The sequence below is a fragment of the Phocoena phocoena genome, chromosome 20 (assembly GCF_963924675.1).
Source record: "Phocoena phocoena chromosome 20, mPhoPho1.1, whole genome shotgun sequence".
NCBI classification, from domain to species: Eukaryota; Metazoa; Chordata; class Mammalia; order Artiodactyla; family Phocoenidae; genus Phocoena; species Phocoena phocoena.
The window spans coordinates 2,876,378-2,900,671 of record NC_089238.1 but is presented as its reverse complement, the minus strand read 5'-3'; the positions used below and the strand labels follow the sequence as shown (position 1 = coordinate 2,900,671).

The 24,294-nt window shown below is 44.9% G+C and overlaps 1 protein-coding gene across 1 annotated transcript; it reads left to right on the top strand.

The window, feature by feature from the left end:
* The first annotated feature begins 8,774 nt into the window (after nucleotides 1–8,774).
* Nucleotides 8,775–23,978, top strand: NLRP13 (NLR family pyrin domain containing 13). The gene is given in 9 exon segments (XM_065899054.1): nucleotides 8,775–8,853; nucleotides 12,713–12,781; nucleotides 15,934–17,536; nucleotides 19,641–19,723; nucleotides 19,726–19,804; nucleotides 22,333–22,500; nucleotides 22,954–22,963; nucleotides 22,966–23,126; nucleotides 23,774–23,978. Coding segments are annotated over 9 exon segments (2,457 nt in total).
* The last annotated feature ends 316 nt before the right edge of the window (nucleotides 23,979–24,294 follow it).

Genomic DNA, 24,294 nt, shown 5'->3' with positions numbered 1-24,294 from the left:
TACGAATCACTGTGCTGTACACCTGAAACTAACCCAACCGTGTAAATCAACTATACTTCAATGAAAAAGGGAGCCAATTTCCAAATTAAAAAATAAAACCATAGTCGACAGAAATAAAAAAACGGTTTAATATACATGTATGTATGTGCTATATGTGTATATATCTATGTATGTGCATATTTAGATGTATAAGAAAATAAAGTGTAAATATAGTGTATCTACATAGGAGTGGCTAGTGAAGCGTTTAGTTCTGTAGCACCCAAGCCCAACCCCATCTTGTATACCAGATTCTCACTCACCATTCAGCTCCATCTGTACCCGAAGACACAGTTCTGCCTGGTCCATCTTGGCGAAGATGTCGTGAGTCACCTCCCAAGCGAGGCGTCCAGGGAAGGATTCGATTAGGAGGTGAACCACCTCCGCCCACCGGGCTGTCTTCAGCTGGTCCCAGCTGATCTGGAGAGAGCCAGGTCTGGGGCTCTCTTCCACTAAAAGCTGCTTGAACCTCTGTAGATTCTCCTTGCTTAAATAGACCATGTACAGCATGACTCCGTCTTTGAAAGGGAAAGCGGAGGAGGAAGAGGACGGGAAGAAAGAAGGCGAGTGAGCGGAGGAAGGAGGGGGGGAAGGAGATGAGGAAGAGCGCGGGGAAGAGTCAGAATCCCAGCTCACGTCACTCATCTTTACCGAGGCCGAGAGCCTCAGCGCCAGCGATAAGGAGGACCAGTTGGAAGAGAGAAGAGACGCGACCTGGGGAGACATGAAGTTATAGGAACGTGAGAACACCACCCCAGGGGACAGATTTATGTAATCCATACTTGATGGAGCATACCATGTGCTGGATATCCTCTTCCCCTCCCTTCCTCCAAGATTCTCTGGCCTGCGGAAAGACCTGGGAGCCCCTCCACTATTGGGGCTCAGTGTTTAGACTCAAAACCACTTTGTAGTTTTTAATTCTCTATGCCACTTATTAGCAAGGTGACTTCTTTGTGCCTCTTTTCTCATCTCTGATACCGGGATCTTATCATATGTGCTCTTGGGGTTGTGAGGACTGTCAAAGAGATACACCCACAAGTACATTTAAGACAGTGCCTGGTTCATCATAGCTAACAATTACTCGGGGCTTCCTTCTATTGTGTGTAAAAAGTGGAATGTGGAGGAGAAAAGAATGAAGTCACTAGGGGGAGTGGGGCTTTCGCCTTGGTCTACCTACTACTCCTATCCTGTTGCTTCTCTGAGTTATCTTTTTTATTATTATCATCTGTTAATTCTCATCTCCATCACCCGAGAACTTCCTGGATACTTAAGTCATCATGTATTGGGCACTGACTCAAAGTTTTATCTCCCTCAATTCACTGCAGTAGTTTTGGAGAATTGCAAGCTCCCTGTGGATGACGACCACCTCTGAAGCAGCCACGTGACTTAACCTTCACCTCCACTCTTGATTCTGTTATTCTGATATTTGAGCAAAAAGAAAAAGTCTACCTTAAGAAAAAAGAAAGGTCTCAAATAAACAACCTAACTTTACACCTCAAGGAACTGGAAAAAGAAGAACGAACTGAGCCCAACTGGACCTGGTGAACTCAAGTATCTGGTGTAGTAACTGTAAGAAAGTGATGTGGAAAAATAGGAGGTAGAGAGAGGAAAACAACACCACCACTCACCGCTGAAGGGAATGAGGCTTCCTGTCTCCTTCCTGTCACAGACATCTCCCAAGGCAGAAGGAAAGAGCACTTGGTCTGCCCCACTTTCCACCTTAATAGGCTCTGGGGTTCTGGGCAACGTGCATCCTCCCTTCCCATTGGCTGGGGCTGGTGCGTTATCATTCTTCTTCACGGCACAGATTTGAAAGCATTTAGCATCCTCGGTCAGAGGAATTGGGCTACAAGGCTTATTCTCACAGGTGCTTCCAATTTGTGAAGGATCTGCTCCCCTACCTCTTAGATTCAGAAGAACAAACAACTTTAGAGAATTAGAGGATTGGAGTGTTCCCCAAACTCACAGAGGGCTAACACTGCTGTCAGGCCAAAGGTGCTGCATCCAACGGAAAACATCTAGAGCAATTAATTGGATGATCTCGTTCACATGAGCATCTCCTATTTGGAATGTAATCTTACTAAGCAGAAGGAGGGTTTCAGTATCACCGGGACCTAATGTGGGTCCCAAAGCAATAGACCCTGTCAAAGGAGACTCAGAGATAGAGCAGGTAGGAAAATGACACACACACACAGAGACATATATATAAACACATATATTGGTAGTAGATTTCCTTGCGGTCTTTTGGGTCTTCTGAAATGTAATCAAGTTATCTGCACATATAGTTTTACCGGTTCCTTTCCAATTCTTATGCCTTTCTCTAATTGCTGATTTAAATTTAAAATTAGTTACAATTGTCAACTGCCTGTATCCCCAGAGCCTATTAAATTGGAAGGTGGGGCAAACCAAGTGCATTTTCTTTCTGCTTTGGGATGATGTTTGTGACAGGGGTGAGTTAAATTAGTTAAAATTGCTAATTTAATTGGCTAATACCTCCAACATGATGTTAATTAGTAGTGGCCGTGAGATCATCTGTCTTGTTCCTGACTTCAGTGGAAAAGCCTCCGTGTTTATGATGGAACGGCTTCATAGGTGGTTTTCCTGCCATTGGGAGAAGAAGTGGTCCCTAGATGTGCTTGCCTCCGTGATTTTCAGGGCTCATAGACTCTTTTAAAATTGTATTGAAGTATAGCTGATTTACAATGTTATGTTAGTTTCTGCTGTACGGCAAAGTGATTCAGTTATACACATATATGCTTTCTTTTTAATATTCTTTTCCATGATGGTTTATCCCAGGAAATTGAATATAGTTCCCTGTGCTATACAGTAGGACCTTGTTGTTTATCCATTCAATACATAATAGTCTGCATCTGCTAACCCCAAACACCCAGTCCTTCCCTCCCCCACCTCACCTCCCCCTTGGCAACCACTAGTCTGTTCTCTGTATCTGAGGCCTCACCGCACTCTTGATTCCTTTCATCTTTCATTGTTCTACAAGATCCCTCAGATGGTGGGAGAGGTATTCACATCCGTGACCTTTGGCTAAAGTGGAAGATTCCATTTACAACAGATGGGTTTTTAACTAGAAACCCATCGCTACCGCTCCTCTCCCAGGTGGGGATGATTTACACCTAAAAGAGGAGGACTCAGCAATTACCTGTAGCAGCTGAGTTTTGACCTATGCGGGGATAGGCTGCAATGGAGGGGGCGGGACGTCCAGAGACAGATCTGATAGGAGCTGAAGGGACCCGAGGGCCAATCACAGGCTGGGGAGGGCGTGGAGTTGCCTTCATCTTTGAGGTTCCCTGCAAAGGGCATCTGGAAACTTGTATGAGATTAGAGGTCTGATGGGTAAGTGATGTCTCCTTTCTCTGGGGCTTCAAACTTTCCTGTCCTTTGATTTTTCTTTTCTTTTTTAAGAGAACAGCTGTATTGTGATTGATTTAAAGTAGTGGGGTGGGTAGAAACAACCAGCTTTTTTGAGGTATAATTAATATATGAAAAAAGCACTGCACGTATTTAACACACGTAACTTGATGAGTTTGGACACAAGCATACACCACAATCAGGGAATAGACATAGCCAGCACCTCCAAAAGTTTCTTTGTGTCCTGTGTGTGTGTGTGTGTGTGTGTGTGTAGTAGGAACATTTAACGTGTCACCTATTCTCTGAAAATTTTCAGGGTACAGTTCAGTATTGATGACTATGGGCTCTTTGATGTAGGGCAGATCCCCAGAACTGATTCATCTTGCATAACTGAAACTTACACCATGGGTGATACATACAATAGAATCTCTTTTGTTTTTTTTTAACTTTAACGAGAACAGGGTTAAGCACATTTATTTATTTATTTAGGCTGCTCCGGGTCTTAGTTGCAACATGCGGGATCTTCGTTGCAGCATGTGGGATCTTTTTTTTTTTTTTTAGTTGTGGCATGTAGGATCTAGTTCCCTGACCAGGGATGGAACCTGGGCCCCCTGCATTGGGAGCGCAGAGTCTTACCCACTGGATCACCAGGGAAGTCCGTATAGAATCTTATTCAGCCTTAAAAAAGAAGGAAATCCCTGCCATTTGTGACAGCATGGATGACGCCGGAGAACATTATCCTAGGTGAAGTAAGCCAGTCCCAGTAGGAAAATACCGCAGGATTCCAGTCTGTGAGGTACAGAAAAGACTCCGACTTCTATAAGCAGAGACTAGCAAGGTGGTTACCAGGAGCCTGGGGCCGGGGAGCGGAAGGTGGGGAGTCATTGTTGCTGGCGTTTTCTTAATCAGCAGGAATCTGTTGCACCTCTGTCCTCTTGTAAGTGAAAGTGGGATCAGGCTGCTTACCGCGCAATAGCCAATAAAGAGGCAAGGTTGGTGGAAAGGGAAGTCTGCTTTATTTTGCATGCCAGCAACTGCGGGGCGGGAATGAGGACTCCTGTCCGAAGGCCGACTCCGCCCTCCTTGACAATCAAGGGGCAAGAGCTTTTAGAGATGGAGGGAGGGGCTACATGCAGAAACAGCACAGTCACCTCTGACAGTCATCTTGGAATTGGTCATCCGTGGTCTGATCAGCTTCATTGATTGTTTTAAGTACCGTTAGTCTTCAGGTCCAGGGTCATTTTGTTCCCGTTTCTTTGAGGCCAGTTCTCAGAATTGTGGCAGCTTATGTCATGGCTACAGTCTGGTCATCATCTAGTTAACTTCTTCCTCCTGGTGGGCATTTCAGTATCTACAAGACAGCTCACAGGATATGGCTCAGAATATTACTTTATAGCCCTTAAGGAGGAACTAAAGTCCTTGACTATGCTTAAAGACTAAATGATTATTATGCAGTCTTGTTGGAGGGTTTCCCTTCGTTTCTGCACTTTTCTACTTTTCTGGTTAGACTTATTCTTTGACTAAAGTTTTCCCACAGACAAAAGGCAGGCCGAGGACGTGGGGGGCAAGGACCATAGGGTTCTGCTCTGTTCATTTGAAGCTTCCCACTTCCTAGACCCAGGAGATTCGACAGGTCTTTGAGAAACTGCAGCTGAATTTCTCCCTTCCTGTATTTTCTCCCTCCAGCGTTTCTGCACCTGTTTTCACTGACCACTGCCCTGTAACCCTCTTTCCACCCTCCTTGCCTCAATCTGATGCATCCTTCAAGTCTCTTATAATTCCCTTTCCTAGGCTTGCTTGTCCTACACGATATCATCTCGTGGACCCTGCGGGATCCCGTCTTACACTCAACACACATGATGCTAATTACAGCTGATCTTCCCTATTCATGGATTCCGTGCTTTTGAATTCACCTGGTCACTAAAGTTGATTTGTAACTCCCCAAGTCAGTGCTCGTGGTGCTTTCCAAAGTCATTCTTAGGCACGCACAGAAAGGTGGAAGAAATATTTTTTAAAAATTGAAGTATTGTTGATTTACGACGTTGTGTTAGTTTCTGCTCTACAGCTCAGTGATTCAGTTACACCTATATATGCTTTCTTTTTCATATTTTCCATGATGGTTTATCACAGGATACTGAATATAGTTCCTTGTGCTACACAGTAGGACCTTGTTGTTTATTCATTCTATATAGAATACTAATTTCCATCAGCTAATCTCGAACTCCCAATCCAACCCTCCCCCTGCTTGTTCACTTCGTTATTGAGATGTGTGTTTAAATCTCCAATTATTCTTTTAGTTCTGTTTTTCGCTTTATATATTTTGAAGCTGTACTATTTGGGACATAAAATTTTAGACTTGCTGTATCTTCCCGCTGGACTGATTCTGTTAAGAAGCGTGCTGTATTCAGTAACAATTTTGCCTTAAAATCTATTTTGGTAATGGTATAGCTGTACCCATGTGTTTCGTGTTGGGGTGTGCACACTGCATTTTCCCCATTAATTTATGTTAAACGTTTTATGCTCTTGTACTTGAAGTGTACCTTTTATTTTTTATCTAATTTGACAAAGTCTTCTTTAGTGTTTAGCCCCCTTATGCTTGTATAATTGCTGACACATTTGGAATTTAGTATATTTTCTTGTTTTCTGTTGTTCCTTTTCTACCTTTTTTTTTTTTTTTTTGCGGTACGCGGACCTCTCACTGTTGTGGCCTCTCCCGTTGCGGAGCACAGGCTCCGGACGCGCAGGCTCAGCGGCCATGGCTCACGGGCCCAGCCGCTCCGCAGCATGTGGGATCTTCCCAGACTGGGGCACGAACCCGTGTCCCCTGCATCGGCATGTGGACCCTCAACCACTGCGCCACCAGGGAAGCCCTCTACCGTTTTTTGAATAAACGAAACACTTTGTAATATCATTTTTCTTTAACTTAGTTACACTCTTTTATTCTTAGAGTGGTTGCCCCAGAGAGTTCAATGTTCATCTTTCACCAGTAGTTGACCTGAGATTACATTCGGACTTTACAGTCAATGCAAGAACCTTGAAACAGTTGTTGCATTTACTTTCTTTCATCCTTTGTGTTATTGTTTTCATATTTTACTACGTATGTTATGAAGTCCAGAAGATGATGTTGTTGTCAAGGGGTGATATTCATTCACATTGATTCACACACCAGCTACTTCTGTGCTTTTTCTTTCCTTCTGTGCTGCTATACTTTGATCTGAAAAAGTTTTTAGACGGTTCTTAGTGGTCTGTATGTCTGCTGGCAATAAATTCTGTTTTTAAAAGTTTAAAAATTTACGGCTTTATCGAGCTAAGATGGACAAATAATTGTTCATGTCTAAGTTGTACAAAATGATTTTTAAAGCTATTCAACATTATTTAACACACATACACATTGTGAAATAATCACTACAATCAAGTTAATGAACACATCCATCACCTCACGTAGTTGACTTTGTGTGTGATGAGAACACTTAAGACTTACTCTCTTTGCAAATTCCAAGAATACAGTAGAGTATTATTAACCATAGCCACGAAGGTGTGCATTACATCCCTAGGTATTATTCATTGTGTAATGGAAATGTGTACCCTTTGACTAACATCTCCCATTTCTCCCACCTCCCGGCGGCCCCTGGCTACTCAGCATTTGATTGGAAATCTCTTTATTTTCCCCTCATTTTTAAAGGATACTTTCACTGGACATAGAATCTAAGTGGCAGGGTATTTTATTCTTTACAGCATTGTGAAGATGTCATTTCATTTTCACTTTTTTAAACATCTTTATTGGAGTATAATTGCTTTACAGTGGTGTGTTAGTTTCTGCTTTATAACGAGGTGAATCAGCTATACATATACATATGTCCCCATATCTCTTCCCTCTTGCATCTCCCTCCCTCCCACCCTCCCTATCCCACCCCTCTAGGTGGTCACAAAGCACCGAGCTGATCTCCCTGTGCTATGCGGCTGCTTCCCACTATCTATCTATTTTACATTTGGTAGTGTATATATGTCCATGCCACTCTCTCACTTCGTCCCAGCTTACCCTTCCCCCTCCCCATATCCTCAAGTCCATTCTCTAGTAGGTCTGCATCTTTATTCCCGTATTTGCCCCTAGATTCTTCATGACCATTTCCTTTTTTTTCTTAGATTTTAAAAAATAGAATTAGTAAACAAAACTGTGCGTGACTGGTTGTTTAGAGAATGAAATGAGGGTAACCAATTCATGGTATATAGGAAGTGCTTAGTATTGATGTAAATAATAAACAACCTGTAATAAGATTAGAAGACAGTTTTGGAGCCAAACTGAGGTTTATAGCCTGGGAAACAGCCTCTCAGTAGCTGTGAGGGGACTCTCCAGAGAGGTAAAGGAGGGGCCAGGATATATGATTTTTTTTTTTGGTTGGGAAATGCATGCAGTCAGTCATACATCTTTGTAAAAGATGACTGTTAATCACAAGGAACAGGTCTCTCAAGTTGATTTTAGTGTTTATCTGTATATGGGAAGATGCCAGAGTCTGGGGTCATTGAAATTCTTCCTTAGATATGCATTTCGCTATGTAGGAGCCTGAAGATGAAAACACAGAAAGCTTCATCCTGTTTTTCCCATCCTGAATTCCCTTCAGGGCACTGATGGTGGGAGACTGCCGGGGGTGAGACTTAACCCTTCCTATAACTGGATGATGAGCCACGCTTCATGGTCAAAGCAGCTGGACAATGTGTGTGTGACAGGCCCGAAGACAGGCTGTTCTAGCTAGCATCAAGTTCAAGCCAAATCGTGTATCATCCAGGAGGACCTCCCCGTACCTCACGACGTGAACATTTCTTCCAGCAGTATCGTTTTTCCTTCTCCTTAGAGCCGAGGTCCTCATGTCTGTCCAGTGCTTTTCTAGGCACTGGTGGTACAGCCTAGGACAGGCAAGGTCTGTGTTTAAAGCGACTTGACATTCACGTGGAAGAGAGAGAGAGAGAGAAATAAGCCACACAAACACAGAGCAGGAGGTGCTGTGAGGAGGAAACAGGACACGTGGCTAGATTAGACAGTCTTGAAGGAGGTGGAAGTCATGGTTCATGGTCTTGGCTGTCTATCTTCTACAGGTACTATTCGTTTTGTGGCTGTCAGCGTTCTTGAGTGAAGCTGGAAACCTTGCATGTTGGGCCAGATGACTTCTAGCGTCTTTGTAGATGATGGCTCCAGTGATAAGCTACTGTCTCATCTGACGGGCTGGGATCGGTATCAGCTGGAGGATTTCAAACTTTGCTTCCGGTCCCCACAGCTGCTGCTTGAGAACATCCAGTAGATCTCCTGGGCAAACTTGAAAGCCATCAGGCCCACTCACCTGCTCGGTCTGTTGAAGGAACACTTATCCGTAAGGCAGATGTGGGACGGGACCCTCCGCATCTTTGAGCACACGAAGCTGGCTTTGCTGTACGAGCAAATGAGAGCAGAGATGAATGGTGAGTGGGTCTGTGCGGGGGATAGCTTCCTGGTGCTCGTGGGAGCAGGAAGGTTGCTGCTGGATTTCTACGGGGTCCTTCCAAGCTGCTGGTCTCCCCCTAAGAAAGACTCCCTGCCGGGAGTGAAAGTTTAAAAGTACGGAGGCTGTGAGAGCTTGGAGCTCTAGCCTCGGAGAGGATGGTGATCAAAAGCAAGAAGAGGGAATTGAAACGTGCATACCTAGTTCTGTTCCAAGGCTGCTTTCAAAAATGCAAATTTGTGCCAGTGCAATGGTTGCACTAGGGGATGATTTGCTCACCACAGGAATTTCATGTTTGCTTATGCATGATTTTTTCCAAAGAGGTAAATGCAAAAAAAAAAAAAAAAACCTACAACGAGGGCTTCCCTGGTGGCGCAGTGGTTGAGAGTCCGCCTGCTGATGCAGGGGACACGGGTTCGTGCCCCGGTCCGGGAGGATCCCACAGGCCGCGGAGCAGCTGGGCCCGTGAGCCATGGCTGCTGAGCCTGCGCGTCCGGAGCCTGTGCTCCGCAACGGGAGAGGCCACAACAGTGAGAGGCCCGCGTACCGCAAAAACAAACAAACAAAAAACCCACAACGAGACTGTACCCGGCTGTAGTATTCATTTATTTATTGTAATATTGTAGTATTTATTGTAGCATTGCAGTATTTATTGTACCAGTCATGTGTTTCGCAGTTAGTTAGCAAGTATAAAACTGTACTACCATCTTAATTGTTTGTCTTTTTAAAATGTATCACAGATCCCGTTTTCCATCTGGTTTTTGCCTGCGACTTTACCTACTGCAGAGAGTTTGAGGGATGCATATGTCACTTTCTGGCAGACCTGGCTGCCTCTGAGACCTGTAGAAATTAATAGCTTTTGCTGGTGTTTGTTACAAGGCAGGCACTACTCTTAATGCTTTCTGTGCATTGGTACTGACTTTTCACACTCTCATAAGAAGGGGGCTCTGTTATTCCTGTTTTACAGACAAGGAAACTGAGGCACAAAGCTCAAGTAAATTGCCCAAGGTCACAGAGGTGGGATGTGAACCCAGGCAGTGGGTCTCCACATCCTCTGTGCTTGACCATGTACTGCTTCTCTTGCCCTAGAATGAGAGCATGAGTTCAAGGAATGGGATGGGAGTTGGCAACATGAAGTCTTCCCCATCAGAGCTTTGGGCATTGGAGGTTCTGAGTCACAGAAATTCAGGCTTCGAGCATCTTCTGGGCAGGACGAGGGGATGGGGACTCAATTTCCCTGCATCTTCAGTTCCGTCTTCCTCTCCTCCCCTCTCCCCATCATAAATCCCTTACATATGGTTGTCTGGAATAGGCAGATGACGAGCAGAGAGCTTGGGAATGGGATCTAGAATCCTTAAATCCCATTTGGCCATCGCGGAGAGAGACATCGGCACAGAGGAGAATGACGTTAAAGGAAGAACTTCCCTCCTGGCCACTGGTCCTCATTGGCAATGTCAATGCCCTGCTTGAAGCTGCAGGAGCCCCTTTTCCCCAGTCCTTACCTGGTTCCCACCTGGCCTTCTAAAGGGGTGGGGCTTGTAGAAGATACCTCTTAAGCAGGAGGAAGCCCTAGCCCACACCCATCCCACAGCAATGTGGGAGATGATGTAAAGGGACGGTGGACAGGTCAGGATAACTGGTGCCCCCATCAGCTCCATCTTCTAGGAAACATGGCACCGAGTTTCTGTGCTTGAATGGTGCTATGGCAGAGGGATTTGTGACTGAGTCTGTGAGCATTCGCCATGTTCATAGGCACAAGTGTGCTGTCTTTTAGGGACTATGGGTTAGAGTTCAGGTTTTACCAACGGAGCTGGATTCAAAGGCTGGTTCCACGTCACCAACTGTAACCCAGGACAAATTATGTACCACGGGGCCCCGTTCTCTCTTATTGAAAACAGCTAGCTGCACCTAACTGAGTTTCTAGGGTGAAAACTTACAAGGCATTGGGTTCAGTGTAGATTCTCAATCATTTGTTCATCTTTGGGACAGTTTTTCTCTTAACAGTATCACCTTCCCTGGTGGTTTCCAGATCCTACATCATCACTGACGGTGATGCCAGACAGGCAGTATCGAAGTGGGAGGGTCTTTAGCATCTCACTGTACACACCCTCCACCCCACCAAGACTAGTTCATCAGATCTGGGAGAAGGGGTGAATCTTTAGTTCAACAGGCTTCCATAGATGGCCAAAGGGAAGTGAGAACTGTTTTTTTTTTTAATTAAGAAATTAGATTTAAATTCCAGGCTGTTCATTTGGAACAGCCCAGCTTTTTTTTTTTTTTGGTACTTTCTGATTTTTTAAAAATTTTAGTTCTATTGGAGTATAGTTGATTTACAATGTTTCAGGGGTACAGCAAAGCGATTCAGTTATACCTATACATATATTCATTCTTTTTTAGATACTTTTCCCACATAGGTTATCATAGAATAGTGAGTAGATTTTCCTGTGCCGTACAGTAGGTCCTTGTTGGTTATCTATCCTGTGTGGATGTCAATCCCAAACTCCTCAATCTATCCCTCCTCCCCAGTGTTCCCTCTCTTGGTAACCGTAAGTTTGTTTTTGATAACTGTAAGTCTGTTTCTGTTGTGTGGATAAGTTCATTTGTACCATTTTTAAAAACATTAGATTCCACACATGAGTGATATATGGTATGTGTCTTTCTCCATCTGACTGACTTAGTGTGGTAACCTCTAGTTGCATCCACGTTGCTGCAGATGGTATCATTTCATTGTTTTTTATGGCTGAGTAATATTCCATTGTACATATGTGCCACATCTTCTTTATCCATTAGTCTGTCGATGGACACTTAGGTTGATTCCGTGACCTGGCTATTGTAAATAGTGCTGCAATGAACATTGGGGTGCATGTGTCTTTTTGGATTATGGTTTTCTCCAGATAATATGCCCAGGAGTGGGATTGCTGGATCATATGGTGCGTGGGGAGACATGGAAGGGGTCCTTTTAGTTTTTGAGAATAGGACTTTGTGAGTGGTTATGTGAAACACATCAGGGGGCTGGGGTTAGACCATTTCTCGGTGCTTTTCTTCCGTGGCATTTTATTTCCCAAATATTAGAGTGGCTTCTGTGTGCTGGCATTGCTCTGCACACTTGGGGTACATCAGTGAACAAACACAGGTTGGCGACCGGTCTCCTCCTCTGGTGTGGGGAGACGGGTAATGGACGTGATGAATAAGTACATCATAGGGTGTGCTAGAAGGTGACAAACGCAGTGGACAGTGGTTGGGAGGGCAGGTGGGGTCTGCCTAAGGTGTGTGCTTCAGGAATCAGGTGCAGTGTTGATCGGGACCATCAGGCACCACTGAGGCGCTAAGATTCGAGCAGAGACTCGGAAGGGAGTGAATGAGCCAAGTGGATGTTGGGGCTGGGGGAGAGCGTTCCAGACAGGAGGCTGGCTGCATCAAGGCCCCCAGGCAGGGATGTGCTGTTACTGTGTGCTGTGGTCTTTGCAAAGTAGCATGTTTCCAAAGTAGTTGGGTTGATGAGGCTTGAAGATAACGATTTTCAGTCTCTTCAATTCCAAGTCTGTCAGAGAAATGGTTGGTTCTCCTAAGACCATCCATCACTATTAACTTTCTTTTTTTGTTTTTTTCTGCGGTACGCGGGCCTCTCACCGTTGTGGCTTCTGTTGCGGAGCGCAGGCTCAGCGGCCATGGCTCACGGGCCCAGCCGCTCCGCGGCATGTGGGATCTTCCCGGACTAGGGCACGAACCCGTGTACCCTGCATCGACTCTCAACCACTGTGCCACCAGGGAAGCCCCATTATTAACTTTTTTTTTCAGCCAGGGGAAATCTCACTACCCCATCATCACTTTTATTTCAGAGATGGCACAGGTATGGGGACCCCAAGATCCAAACCAAGAAGAACCAGAGATGCTGGAAGAAGAAACAGGTTTGGCTACTACTTTGTGATGATTACAGACAAATTGCTTGATGGAACATTCATTTTATGGGTTCCACATTGGCCACCTCCTTTGAAACTGTCTTCAATTTATGGTCTGCCAGAAACTTGCCAATATGTTCTTCCTGGGCTGCCTACTGGGGAATAGGTTACCATAAACTGGACATTTCCTCTGGGTCCCCTCCAAGGTCTGAGATACCAGTGTCTGTTTCTGGTCTTTGTGTTGCATTAATAGGTATATGTATTTTTTAAATTTTTCCCACAATTTTTAAAGGTTGCCCTCTCTTTACAGTTATTACAAACTTAGCTATATTCCCCGTGTTGTACACTACATCCTTGTAGCCTATCTCACACACAATAGTTTGTACACCCCAGTCCCCCACCCTCTCTACTAGCCCTCCCTGCTTCCCTTTCGCCACTGGCAACTACTAGTTTGTTCTCTATATCTGCGAGTCTGCTGCTTTTTTGTTACTATCTCTAGGTTTTTTGCATTTTTTAGATGCCACATGTAAGTGATATTGTATAGTATCTGTCTTTCTCTGTCTGACTTACTTCACTGAGCATAATACCCTCCAAGTCCATCCATGTCACTACAGTGGCAAAATTTCTTTCTTTGTATGGCTGAGTAATAATCCATTGTGTATATGTTCCACATCTTCCTTATCCATTCACCTGCTGATGGACACAGAAGTTGCTTCCATATTTTGGCTATTGTGAGTAATGGAGCTGTATTTTTTTGTATTGGTGGCCCCATGGAGATTTTTCACACGGACAAACTAATACCTACTGTGATGGAACAAGTTAAGTTGCATCAAAGAAATACATGCTGAACTTGTGTATAATCCAAAAAGAATCACAGAAAATGCAAAACTTGCAATGAGAAGCATTGATCCTTTGCCCAACCCTGGACTTCTGTGGAATCAACCACAGCCTCTCTTGGCTGCCAGTTCGGCTGTTTATTTCTATGTTCATAAGTGATTAACATATACTGCCATTTCTTGGGTTTTCAATCAATTATCTGCTGACTCATCATGGCAGGTAAGTATCTCTTCTCATTTATCCTCCAATAAAAGTATGATTTGAAAAAAAAAAAAAAAAGTATGATATGGAGGAACAGGTATTGAGTGTCATGTGGATATAAGTCAATGCTGACCCATGTAATTAATCAGGATTACATGCTATATTCATTTTCTAGGGCTGCTGTAATAAACTAACACAGACTGGGTGCTTAAACAGTAGACGTTTATTTTTATTTTCTAAGCGCTGGAGAGAAAATGTCCAAAACCAAGGGGTCAGCAGGGCTGTGCTTCCTCCAGAAGCTTGGGGAGAGAATAGGTCCTTCATCTTTCCAGCTTCCTGTGGCTGTTGGCATTCCTGGGGTTGTGGGAGCATCACTTCAATTCCCACCTGTGGTCACATGGCCTCCTCTTTTGTCTCGGAATTCTCTCTGCCTCTCTTTTATGGAAACACATCTGATTGCATTGGGCGCAATCCAGGGTAAGCTTCTCGCCTCAAGGTCCTTAATCACATCTTTTGTCACATAAGGTTCTGGGGATTCAGATGTGGATATATCTTTTGGGGGGTCACTGTTGAGCCCACTACACATGCCTTTTCGGGGGAACCATTTTCTATTTTTAAAAAAAATTTATTTAGTTTATTGGGCTTCCCTGGTGGCACAGCGGTTGAGAGTCCGCCTGCCGATGCAGGGGACACGGGTTCATGCCCTGGTCTAGGAAGATCCCACGAGCTGCAGAGCGGCTGGGCCCGTGAGCCGTGGCCGCTGATCCTGTGCGTCCGGACCCTGTGCTCCGCAACGGGAGAGGCCACAACAGTGAGAGGCCCGTGTACTGCAAAAAAAAAAAAAAAAAAATTTTAGTTTATTTTTGGCTGCGTTGGGTCTTCGTTGCTGTTCGTGGGCTCTGTCTAATTGTGGTGAGCGGGGACTACTCTTTATTGTGGCCCATGGGCTTCTCTGGTCGCAGAGCACAGGCTCTAGGCATGTGGGCTTCTGTAGTTGTGGTGCGTGGCTTAGTACTTGTGGCACTCGGGCGCTAGATCGCAGGCTCAATAGTTGTGCACGGGCTTAGTTGCTCTGTGGCATGTGGGATCTTCCTGGACCAGGGCTTGAACCTGTGTCCCCTGCATTAGCAGGCAGATTCTTAACCACTGCACCAGCAGAGAAGCCCCCATTTTCTATTATTGTTTGAGGTAATCATTGCTTTGTTTTGTTTTAACTTTCTATGCAACGACCATTACATCACCCCAAAGTTCTTTGGGGAGCATAACACCATCAAACATATCAAGGAATCAGTCGGCTCCCTTGTCATAATTTCTAGACAGTTTCCAGAAGCCGCATATCCTTCTCCATTCCATATCGGTTGCCACATAGCTGCCATCCTGGGACTCCATTTAATCTTGAATTCCACTTTCTTTTTAAATTGAAGTATAGTTGATGTACAATGTTGTGTTAGTTTCAGTTATACAGCACAGTGATTCACATATATATATATCCACTCCTCTGTTGATGGACATTTAGGTTGCTTCTATGTCTTGACTATCATAAATAATGCTTCAGTGAACGTTGGGGTGCATGTATCCCTTCAGATTATGGTTTTCTTCAGATACATGCCTAGGAATGGGCATATGGTAGCTCTATTTTGAGTTGTTTTTTTTTTTTTTTTTTTTTTTTTTTTGGCGGTACGCGGGCCTCTCACTGCTGTGGCCTCTCCCGCTGCAGAGCACAGGCTCCGGACGCGCAGGCTCAGCGGCCGTGGCTCACGGGCCCAGCCGCCCCGCGGCGTGTGGGATCTTCCCGGACCGGGGCACGAACCCGTGTCCCCTGCATCGGCAGGCAGGCTCTCAACCACTGCGCCACCAGGGAAGCCCTATTTTGAGTTTTTTAAGGAACCTCCATACTGTTCTCCATAGTGGCTATACCAATTTACATTCCCACCAACAGTGTAGGAGGGTTCCCTTTTCTCCACACTATTTATAGATTTATAGATTTTTTGATGATGGCCATGTTGGCTGGTGTGAGGTGATAACTCGTTATAGTTTTGATTTGCATTGCTCTGATAATTAACAGTGTTGAGTATCCTTTCATGTGCCTTTTGGCCGTCTCTTTTGCCCCCCTTCTGTTTTAGCTCACAGAAGAAGATACAGAGAGAAGATGAGGATGAAAGTATTGGTTCTGTGGGACAGCAGCCCTTGGCCTGATGACCATATATATCTCCACAACACGGGGGAGCAGGGACCCAGAGAGCCCAGGAGACTACTGCATCCGAGCCGGCCTGGAGCCCAGCCACCGACGATAGCATTGGAGGGCCTGGCGGGTGTTGGGGGGACTACCCTGGCCATGAAGGTCATGCTACACTGGGAAGAGGACATACTCTTTCAGCACCCGTTCTCCTATGTTTTCTACATCAGCTGCCATAAAGTGGGAGAGATCGTGAACACCACCTTTGCTTGCCTGCTTTCCTGGGACTGGCCTGACTCTCAGGTCCCCATTGAAGAGTTCAGGAGAGATCCCGATAGGCTCCTGTTTGTCACTGATGGCTTTGAAGAAATGACTGTGTCTTCCAACTTGTACGAAAGCCCGCCCTGTACAGACTGGTACCAGCAGCTCCCAGTGGCCGGAATCCTACTCCACTTGTTGAAGAAGGAGTTGGTTCTCACAGCTACCTTACTGATAACGACCAGAGACTATGGTAATCAAGATCTTAAACATTTGTTAGTGAATCCATGAAGCTTGGGGAGAGAATCGGTTGTCGTCTCAGGGTTCACAGAGGGAGACCGGGAGGAGTATTTCATCAAGTTCTTTGGTGACCTAGACAAAGCTCATAAAATCTTGAATTGGTTAAGAAAAATGGAAACTCTTTTTGGTTCCTGCTCTGCCCCGCTGGTGTGCTGGACTGTGTGTTCCAGCCTGAAGTGGCAGACGGCAAGTAATCCTTCTTTCCGGCTGGCCACACAGACCACCACCAGCATCCATGCCTATTTTTTCTGCAGCTTCTTTGCCACAGTGGAGGTGAGCTTGTCATATCAGAGCTTGCCGGAACAGTGGAGAGCCTTGTGCTCTCTGGCTGCAGAGGGGATGTGATTCTCAAACTTCACATTTGCAAAAGAGGTCATGGAACAAGGGCATCTGGAAGCCTCTTTTACTGATTCTCTCTTGAGGTTGAATATTCTTCGAAAGGTCAGTGACCGTGAAGAGCGCATTTCTTTCACTCACCAAGGTTTCCAGGCATTTTGGGGGGCCGTGTTTTATGTGCTCTGGGGAACAAGAGGATCCCTTGGTGGTCCCTCAAAGCATCAAGAGATGAGGGTGTTCCTGAATGACGCCTTTGCTAACACAAACTTCTGCTGGCATCAGATGGCTCTTTTATCCTTTGGTCTTTTAAATACAGACCTAGCAAGAGAGCTAGAAGATACTTTACGCGGTGAAATGTCTCCCAGGGTAATGGACGAATTATTAGATCGGGCAGAAGGGTTGGAGAAGCGTGATGCTGTCTCAGTCCACTTCGGATTCCTACAATTCTTCCAGTGCTTATGTGAGACTCAGGACGAAAATTTTATAAGGCAGATTTTGAATCACCTCCTTGAAGCTGATCTCGACATTCATGGGTATCAGCGCCTCCAGGTTTCTTCCTTTTGCCTAAAGCACTGTCAAAAGTTACGTAAGCCGAGGCTCTCTGTCAGCGGTCCCATCCTTGAGATGAAATTAGCTTCTGCCTTGGAAACTCTGGAGTGAGTCATGCAAAACCGTCCCTTCCCTAAGTTTGTCTCATCTTCACAGGCTCTGCCCAAGTTCTTCCACGAAAAACTGGGGGTCTGTGGTTGTGTTACCAATGGTTATGATTGACCCGACATTCTAGATCAGCTCCAGTCTGTGAGAACATTTTCCTTTAGGTGTCATGGAGGATTCCGTGGGTATTCTACTCATCTACTTAGAGGTAGATTTTATATCTCAGGCACTGCGTGTTGAAGGTGTATGTGCCAGGCATTGTACTATAACACCTACTTGTGTCAAAATGATGCCCATAACTCAATGGAGGGGGATCTCTTATTGTTATTCAGAGATGAGAGAACGGCAGAATAAAAGCACAATTTTCTTAGTCAATGTGACTGATAAGTAGCCCAGCTCCCTTTCGGAGCTCCAGACCTTAAATAAAATGCTGTATGCCTCTCCTTTGAGCATACATTGGAGCCAGGGTGGGACCGGTGGTGTCGACGAAATCTTCAAGCTTGTTCTGATGAGTTTGTCCCTTTGTCCTCCTGGAAGAAGAAACTTAAAAATCCTTGAGCCACTTTTGGTTCTTCTCCTACGACCTTATCCCATCACTGACACTTCTGGCTTCTGAGCTGGAAGGTAAGGAAACCTGACCGTTCTGCTACTTATTTCAGGTCCCGGGAATGTTTTCTAAATTCTTATCTTGAGACAGGAGCTGCTGTTCATGTCTCAGATCCTTTCCTGTTTAACCCTCAAATCTATAAGAAGCACTAGTCCAATTTGGATTGAACAAGTTAAGATTCTGAGTAGACTAATTGCTTTGTGTTCACCCACATTGGAGTATTAGTAAGATGCTTGGTTTGGGGGTCTGGGGTAATTAATGTCCAATGCACATAGACTATCATTTGTCCTATTTGGAATCCGTAAAACTTAAGTAGGGGACTTGATTTAGGTAGCATTCACTGTTGGGTCATGTGAGTAAGTGCCCTTTACTATAAGTGATTTTCTAAGGATCATTCCGTTTGTTATGAGAATTAATGCCCAGACAACAGTCCTCACTTTATGCATGACTTAAGGAAGTTTAAGACCTTCCCTAAAGTTCGTAACAGATCTTCTGATGTTGGGTTATGTCCTACTTTTCTACAGCACAGCTTCTTACTGCTTTTTCTCCTCAGTGGTTTTAAACTCTGTATATCAGTATTAACTGGGGTGTTAAACACATGAAAGTACAGGCGTGTATACACAACACACACGCACACACATACAAGTACACTTAAGGTTGGAAACTACTTTAACCAGTTACAATTCTGGACTATGGAGTAGAACTTTATATATCCTCCAGGTGCTTTCAGAATATATTCTTTGTTTTACTTCCCTCTTCTCATCTGAGATAAAAAAATGTAATTTCTGACTGTATTGCTCTTTTATTGTTAACATTGAGAGCCTACTGCATAAGCGAAATTCTAAATAATTAGAATTCTAATAATTCTAAGATCTAAATATTTGCATGAATCTTCTTTAATCATCACAAAATCCTATGAGAGTTAATTTTTTTTTTTTTTTGCCGTACGCGGGCCTCTTACTGTTGCGGCCTCTCCCATTGCGGGGCACAGGCTCCGGACGCGCAGGCTCAGCGGCCATGGCTCACGGGCCCAGCCGCTCCGCGGCATGTGGGATCTTCCCGGACCGGGGCACGAACCCGTGTCCTCTGCATCGGCAGGCGGACTCTCAACCACTGCGCCACCAGGGAAGCCTGAGAGTTAATTTTACTAGGCACATTTTGGAGATTGAAAAGTGGAGCACAGAGATTAAATACTAAGAGGCAGAACTCTGAATCTGTCTTAAGTCTATTTAACTTTAAGTCTGAACTCTTAAGGATTATACCTGTGGCCCGCCCGCCTCACTTATGTGGTTGCTTTCCTCCAAAAAGAATTGTTAAGGATTGTGGGAATAAAACACCTGGTGTTGTGTGAACTATGCTTTTTTGGTTGCACATTTTCCTATTCAGAACTCCAGTGAGTCTCTTTGGTTAAGGTCTTTTCTTGCCTCCTGTAGATCATATTCTGGGTGTTGGTTGAGTTTTATTTACTCTCATCAGCCTTCTCTCTCTCCCTCACAAAGGACAGGGGTTGCCGATTTCAGGAAACATCAGTGGGAGGACATTTGCTCTGTGTTTTGCAATGGGAACATGAGAGAGCTGGACCTAACAGCAAGCGTAATACTTCATCTATGAAGGAACTCTGTTATAAGCTGAGAAATCCAAGGTGCAAACTCCAAAAACTGACGTAAGTGTGAGACTCTCGTGGTTTGAAGAATGCAATAGGAGAATAACCCACTTTTTTTTTTTTTTTTTGATGACTGCCGTGAGTTATCTATTGGCCAGAAAGTAAGCTAGGTATGAAGGAGAATAAAATAAAGGGACTTACATTCATGAAGCCACTAATTAGGCAAAGTAGATTGAAATTTAAAAAAATAGCCATCTGCTACGGCAGTAGATGGCAAGTTGGTCAGAAGGGATTTGACCATTCTAGAGCACATTGTTTTAGAGCCATTCACAACTCAATTATTGTCATGAATATGGCGTTAGAATTCAGTTAGTATATGACATTCCCTTGTAAATGGCATCCTTTATTTCTGCTTGGTTTATTTGAAGCTGAACCTTTAATAGTTTAGGTATCACAGCGGCAACTCAGATGGGGGGTTCTGGCATCACAGAAAGTTGTACAGTGTGATTTTCTGAGAGGAAATACCCACAAAACATAGAAGATGGAATATTTAGGGTACCATTGTGAAACTAAAAATGATGACTCAAAAAAATAATTCATCTCATATTTTTAACTAAAAAAGGGCAATCTATCTTGCACTAGAGATACATGTAGACAAACTACTTTTTCCTTAAGACGTTTAAGGTGGACTGGTTTTTGAGCCAAATATGAAGGAATAGAAAATTTCTAGGGCATGGTAGGGGCCAAGTGTTTGAGAAGAGCTAAAGGTATGTGGAGTCCTTGAGACGTGCTCTGTGTCTTAAGGAAAGGTGAGTCATTTGTGGTACAGCATTTATTCATTCAATAGATATTTATTGAGCATCTGTTATCTGTTCTGGGGTTATAACAGTGAACAGAACAGGTAATTCTTGCCTTCATGGAGCCTACACTGGGTTGGAGAAACAAACTTAAATAATCAGGATGGTGTATGAGATGGTGACATCTCCCAAAGCAGAAGGAAATCAGTTCAGCAACTCAGAAAGGGTGTGAAAGAGGGAAGCTTTGCAGTTTTAGGTAGGGGAGGCCCCCTCTGCCTTCCGTATCTACCTGAAAGATATTTGAGTAAAGATCTGTACATTGGATATGAAGCATAATTTGGGATTGAAACTTAGTGGTCCTGTAGCATGCTGCAAGTAGAAACGACAGATTCTCAAATCTGGCTCAAAGATAGGGAAGAATTAGCAGGTGGAGTTCGACCTTGAGGGAGAAGCCAGGGAAGAAATTAACTGATAAAGGACACAGCAAGTAGTACTCAGAGTGGAATTTGAGATGGAATTTGGTTAGTTGTTCTGGAGTCTAGGACAACTAACTCTATCCTACTCCTCCTCCACCTTTCTCAAGGTCATGCCTCAAGGTCTAAAAATCAGATGCAGGCACTGATTCAATGATTTAAGAGCAGAAGAGTTGACGATGATGTTTTTCCTCACACTTCTGTGTGTTGAGTGAACCGGATCAAATACACGGGTGGCAGGCTTAAACAGCCTTTGACGTCCCCTCCCTCCCTCCCTCCCTCCCTCCCTTCCTTCCTTCCTTCCTTCCCTTTCTCTCTCTTTCTCCCTCTCTCCCTCCCTCCCTCTCCCCCCTCCCCCTCCCTCCCCCTCCCTCCCTCTCCCTCCCTCCCTCCCTCTTCCTCCCTCTCTCTCCCCTCCCCTCCCCTCTCCCTCCCTCCCTCCCTTTCTTTTTCTTTCTTTCTCTTTCTTTCTTTCTTCCTTTCTTTCTTTCTCTTCCTTCCTTCCTTCCTTCCTTCCTTCCTTCCTTCCTTCCTTCCTTCCTTCCTTCCTTCCTTTCTTCCCTTTCCTTTCCTTTCCTTTCTTTCATTTCTTTTCTTCTATTTTCATTCTATAACTTAGTTCTCAAGATAAGGAGAAACAAGTTCAAGAAAAAAACGAGAGAGTTGTTCTCACCAGTCCTCTCTGGGTTGGTGTGGGATGGGTGGTCACCTCCCTAGAAGAGTGTCGGCAGCCCCAGGACATCTTACATTAGATCTGGGGAGGAGTGGGGAGAGGATGGATTCCTGACTTCATACATCCAACTGAGCTTAGTGATCATATTTGAGATTGCCTTTTCAACATTTTAGTTGACGACTCAAATCAGTGTTTGGACTCCTCTTATGTTTTTTTGTTTTAAAAAATTAATTAAATTTATTTTTGGCCGCTTTGGGTCTTCGTTGCTGCACATGGGCTTTCTCTAGTTGTGGCGAGCGGGGGCTACTCTTTGTTGTGGTGCGTGGGCTTCTCATTGTGGTGACTTCTCTTGTTGCAGAGCACGGGCTCTAGAGCACAGCCTCAGTAGTTGTGGTGCACGGGCTTAGTTGCTCCGCGGCATGTGGGATCTTCCTGGACCAGGGCTCGAACCTGTGTCCCCTGCATTGGCAGGTGGATTCTTAACCACTACGCCACCAGGGAAGTCCCTCCTCTTATGTCTTGTACATCATCCTTGTAGATCAATAGATATTTATTGAGCATCTGTAATCTGTTATGTGTGTTAGAAAGGAAAGATGAGGAAGCAGGCTCCTCTCCCAAAACTTTCTCACTGCCTCTCTTCCTCAGGTGCAAGTTGGTGTCTCCTGTGAAGATTCTGAAGGAGCTTGTCATCGTGCTTCATGGTAACCACAAGCTGACCCACCTGGATCTGAGCTCTAACAACCTAGGAATTACTGTGTCCAAGATGATTTTTAGAACTTTGAGGCACTCAGCCTGCAACCTCAAGTATCTGTGGTAAGTCTTTGCTCTTCCAGATCTGTCCCCAAGATCACGCGTAGGTTTGATGATTCATTGGGAGGACAGGGGTCAACACTGCAGGAAAAGAATACAGAGAAAGACTAGCAAAGAGGGAAAAAAAGGCATGGGTGTAGAGCAGTTGTTCTCAAATTTTAACGTATATCAGAATCACTCAAGGGGGCATGTTAAAACACAGATTCCTGGAATCCACCCCCAGGATCCAGCAGGTCTATTGAGGGGCCTCATAATTAGCATTTTTAATAGACTCTGAGGTGATGCCGGACTGTGGACCACACTTTGAGTAGCACTAACTTGAAAGGGTGTAGCCATCTTGTCTTTGAAGGGATGAGAAACAGGGAGAAATCAGCTCTTGTTCATGGAGCAAGGGGGTCTCTAAACAAAGACCACTCTTCCCAGGAGTAACTGCCTATCCTGGGGCCTCTTTGACAGGTTGGAATCGTGTGTGGCCTCACCCCTAGGGTTTGTCATCAGCTCTTTATGGAACTCAGCAAGAACTCAAGTCTGAAATTCCTCAGCCTGGGAGACGATGATCTCTCTAACATTGAGCTGAAAAGACTGCAGGGGCCCATTGGGATGTCCAAGTGCCCCCTGAAGCAGCTGTCGTAAGTCCTCCTGCTTTTTCAAAAATACTTTCTTTGCAAGTTTGAGTGGCAGTGTGGGGTTGGCAGTGGGACTGTGTTTTGGGAGCCTTGGGGATCCCCCTGTTGGTCCCCCATCCCGCTCACACAGTTCTTGTCATCTTCATCCTTCTCACCGTTCTCCTTAGGGCTCCATCTCAGCCAGCTTTGCCTTCACCTTGGTCTTGGGCATCTTGACCATCAGCTTCTTTTGTATAACCTCTTTAGGCTTCTGCCAGCCTCCTCCAAACACAGTGGTTTTCAGCGAGGGCCAGTTTTGTCCCCACTGGGAACATTAGGCAGTGTCTTTCAGCTTTGGGAAGGGAGGATGCTCCTGGCATCTAGTGGGTAATCTCGTGCTCCTGGCATTGACCAGGTGTGATCAATATCCTATGATGTCTGGAGGGCCCCCTACGATCAAGAATGATCTGCCCTAAAGGTCAGTAGGAATGAGAATGAAAAATCTTACCTTTACCCACATTATTCTCCTCCATGAAAATTATGTTCCGTATCTAATTTAACCTTTCCATGATTTTGGGTCCCAGATGTATGGCCCAAGGGACTGAGAGTTTGAGAAGGAGATAGGAAACCGGGTATAGCTGTGGCTCACCTTGCGTCTTCACCTGCCACAGCCTGGAGAAATGCAGCCTGTCGGCGGCCCACTGTCAGGACCTGGCCTTGCTTCTCATCAGCACCCAGGGAATGACTTGACTGTGCCTGGGAATTAATCAGCTCCAGGATGACGATATGAGGCTGCTGTGTGCTTCCCTGCCTCATCCCCGAGTGTGTCTGAGAGAGACTGGTGTAAGTTCCTCCTCATTTGGTGTCTGGAAATGACCCTCCGTAGGGTTAGGCATTGAAGAAGACAGTGGCTCCTTCATTCGGGATCCAGTTATGTCATTGAAAACTAACATTCATGGGGCATTTACTCAATGTGCTAGTCATTGCTCTAAACACAGATTCTGAGTAGCACCCCCAAATCTGTTGAATCAGTCTCTGGAGATTGTGACAAGAAATTCAATTTTAACAGGGACTCCAGGAAATTTTTAAAAGATATTTATTTATTTATTTGGCTGTGCCAGGTCTTAGTTGCGGCATGTGGAATCTTCACTGCAGCATGTGGGATCTTCAATTGTGGCATGTGGGATCTTTT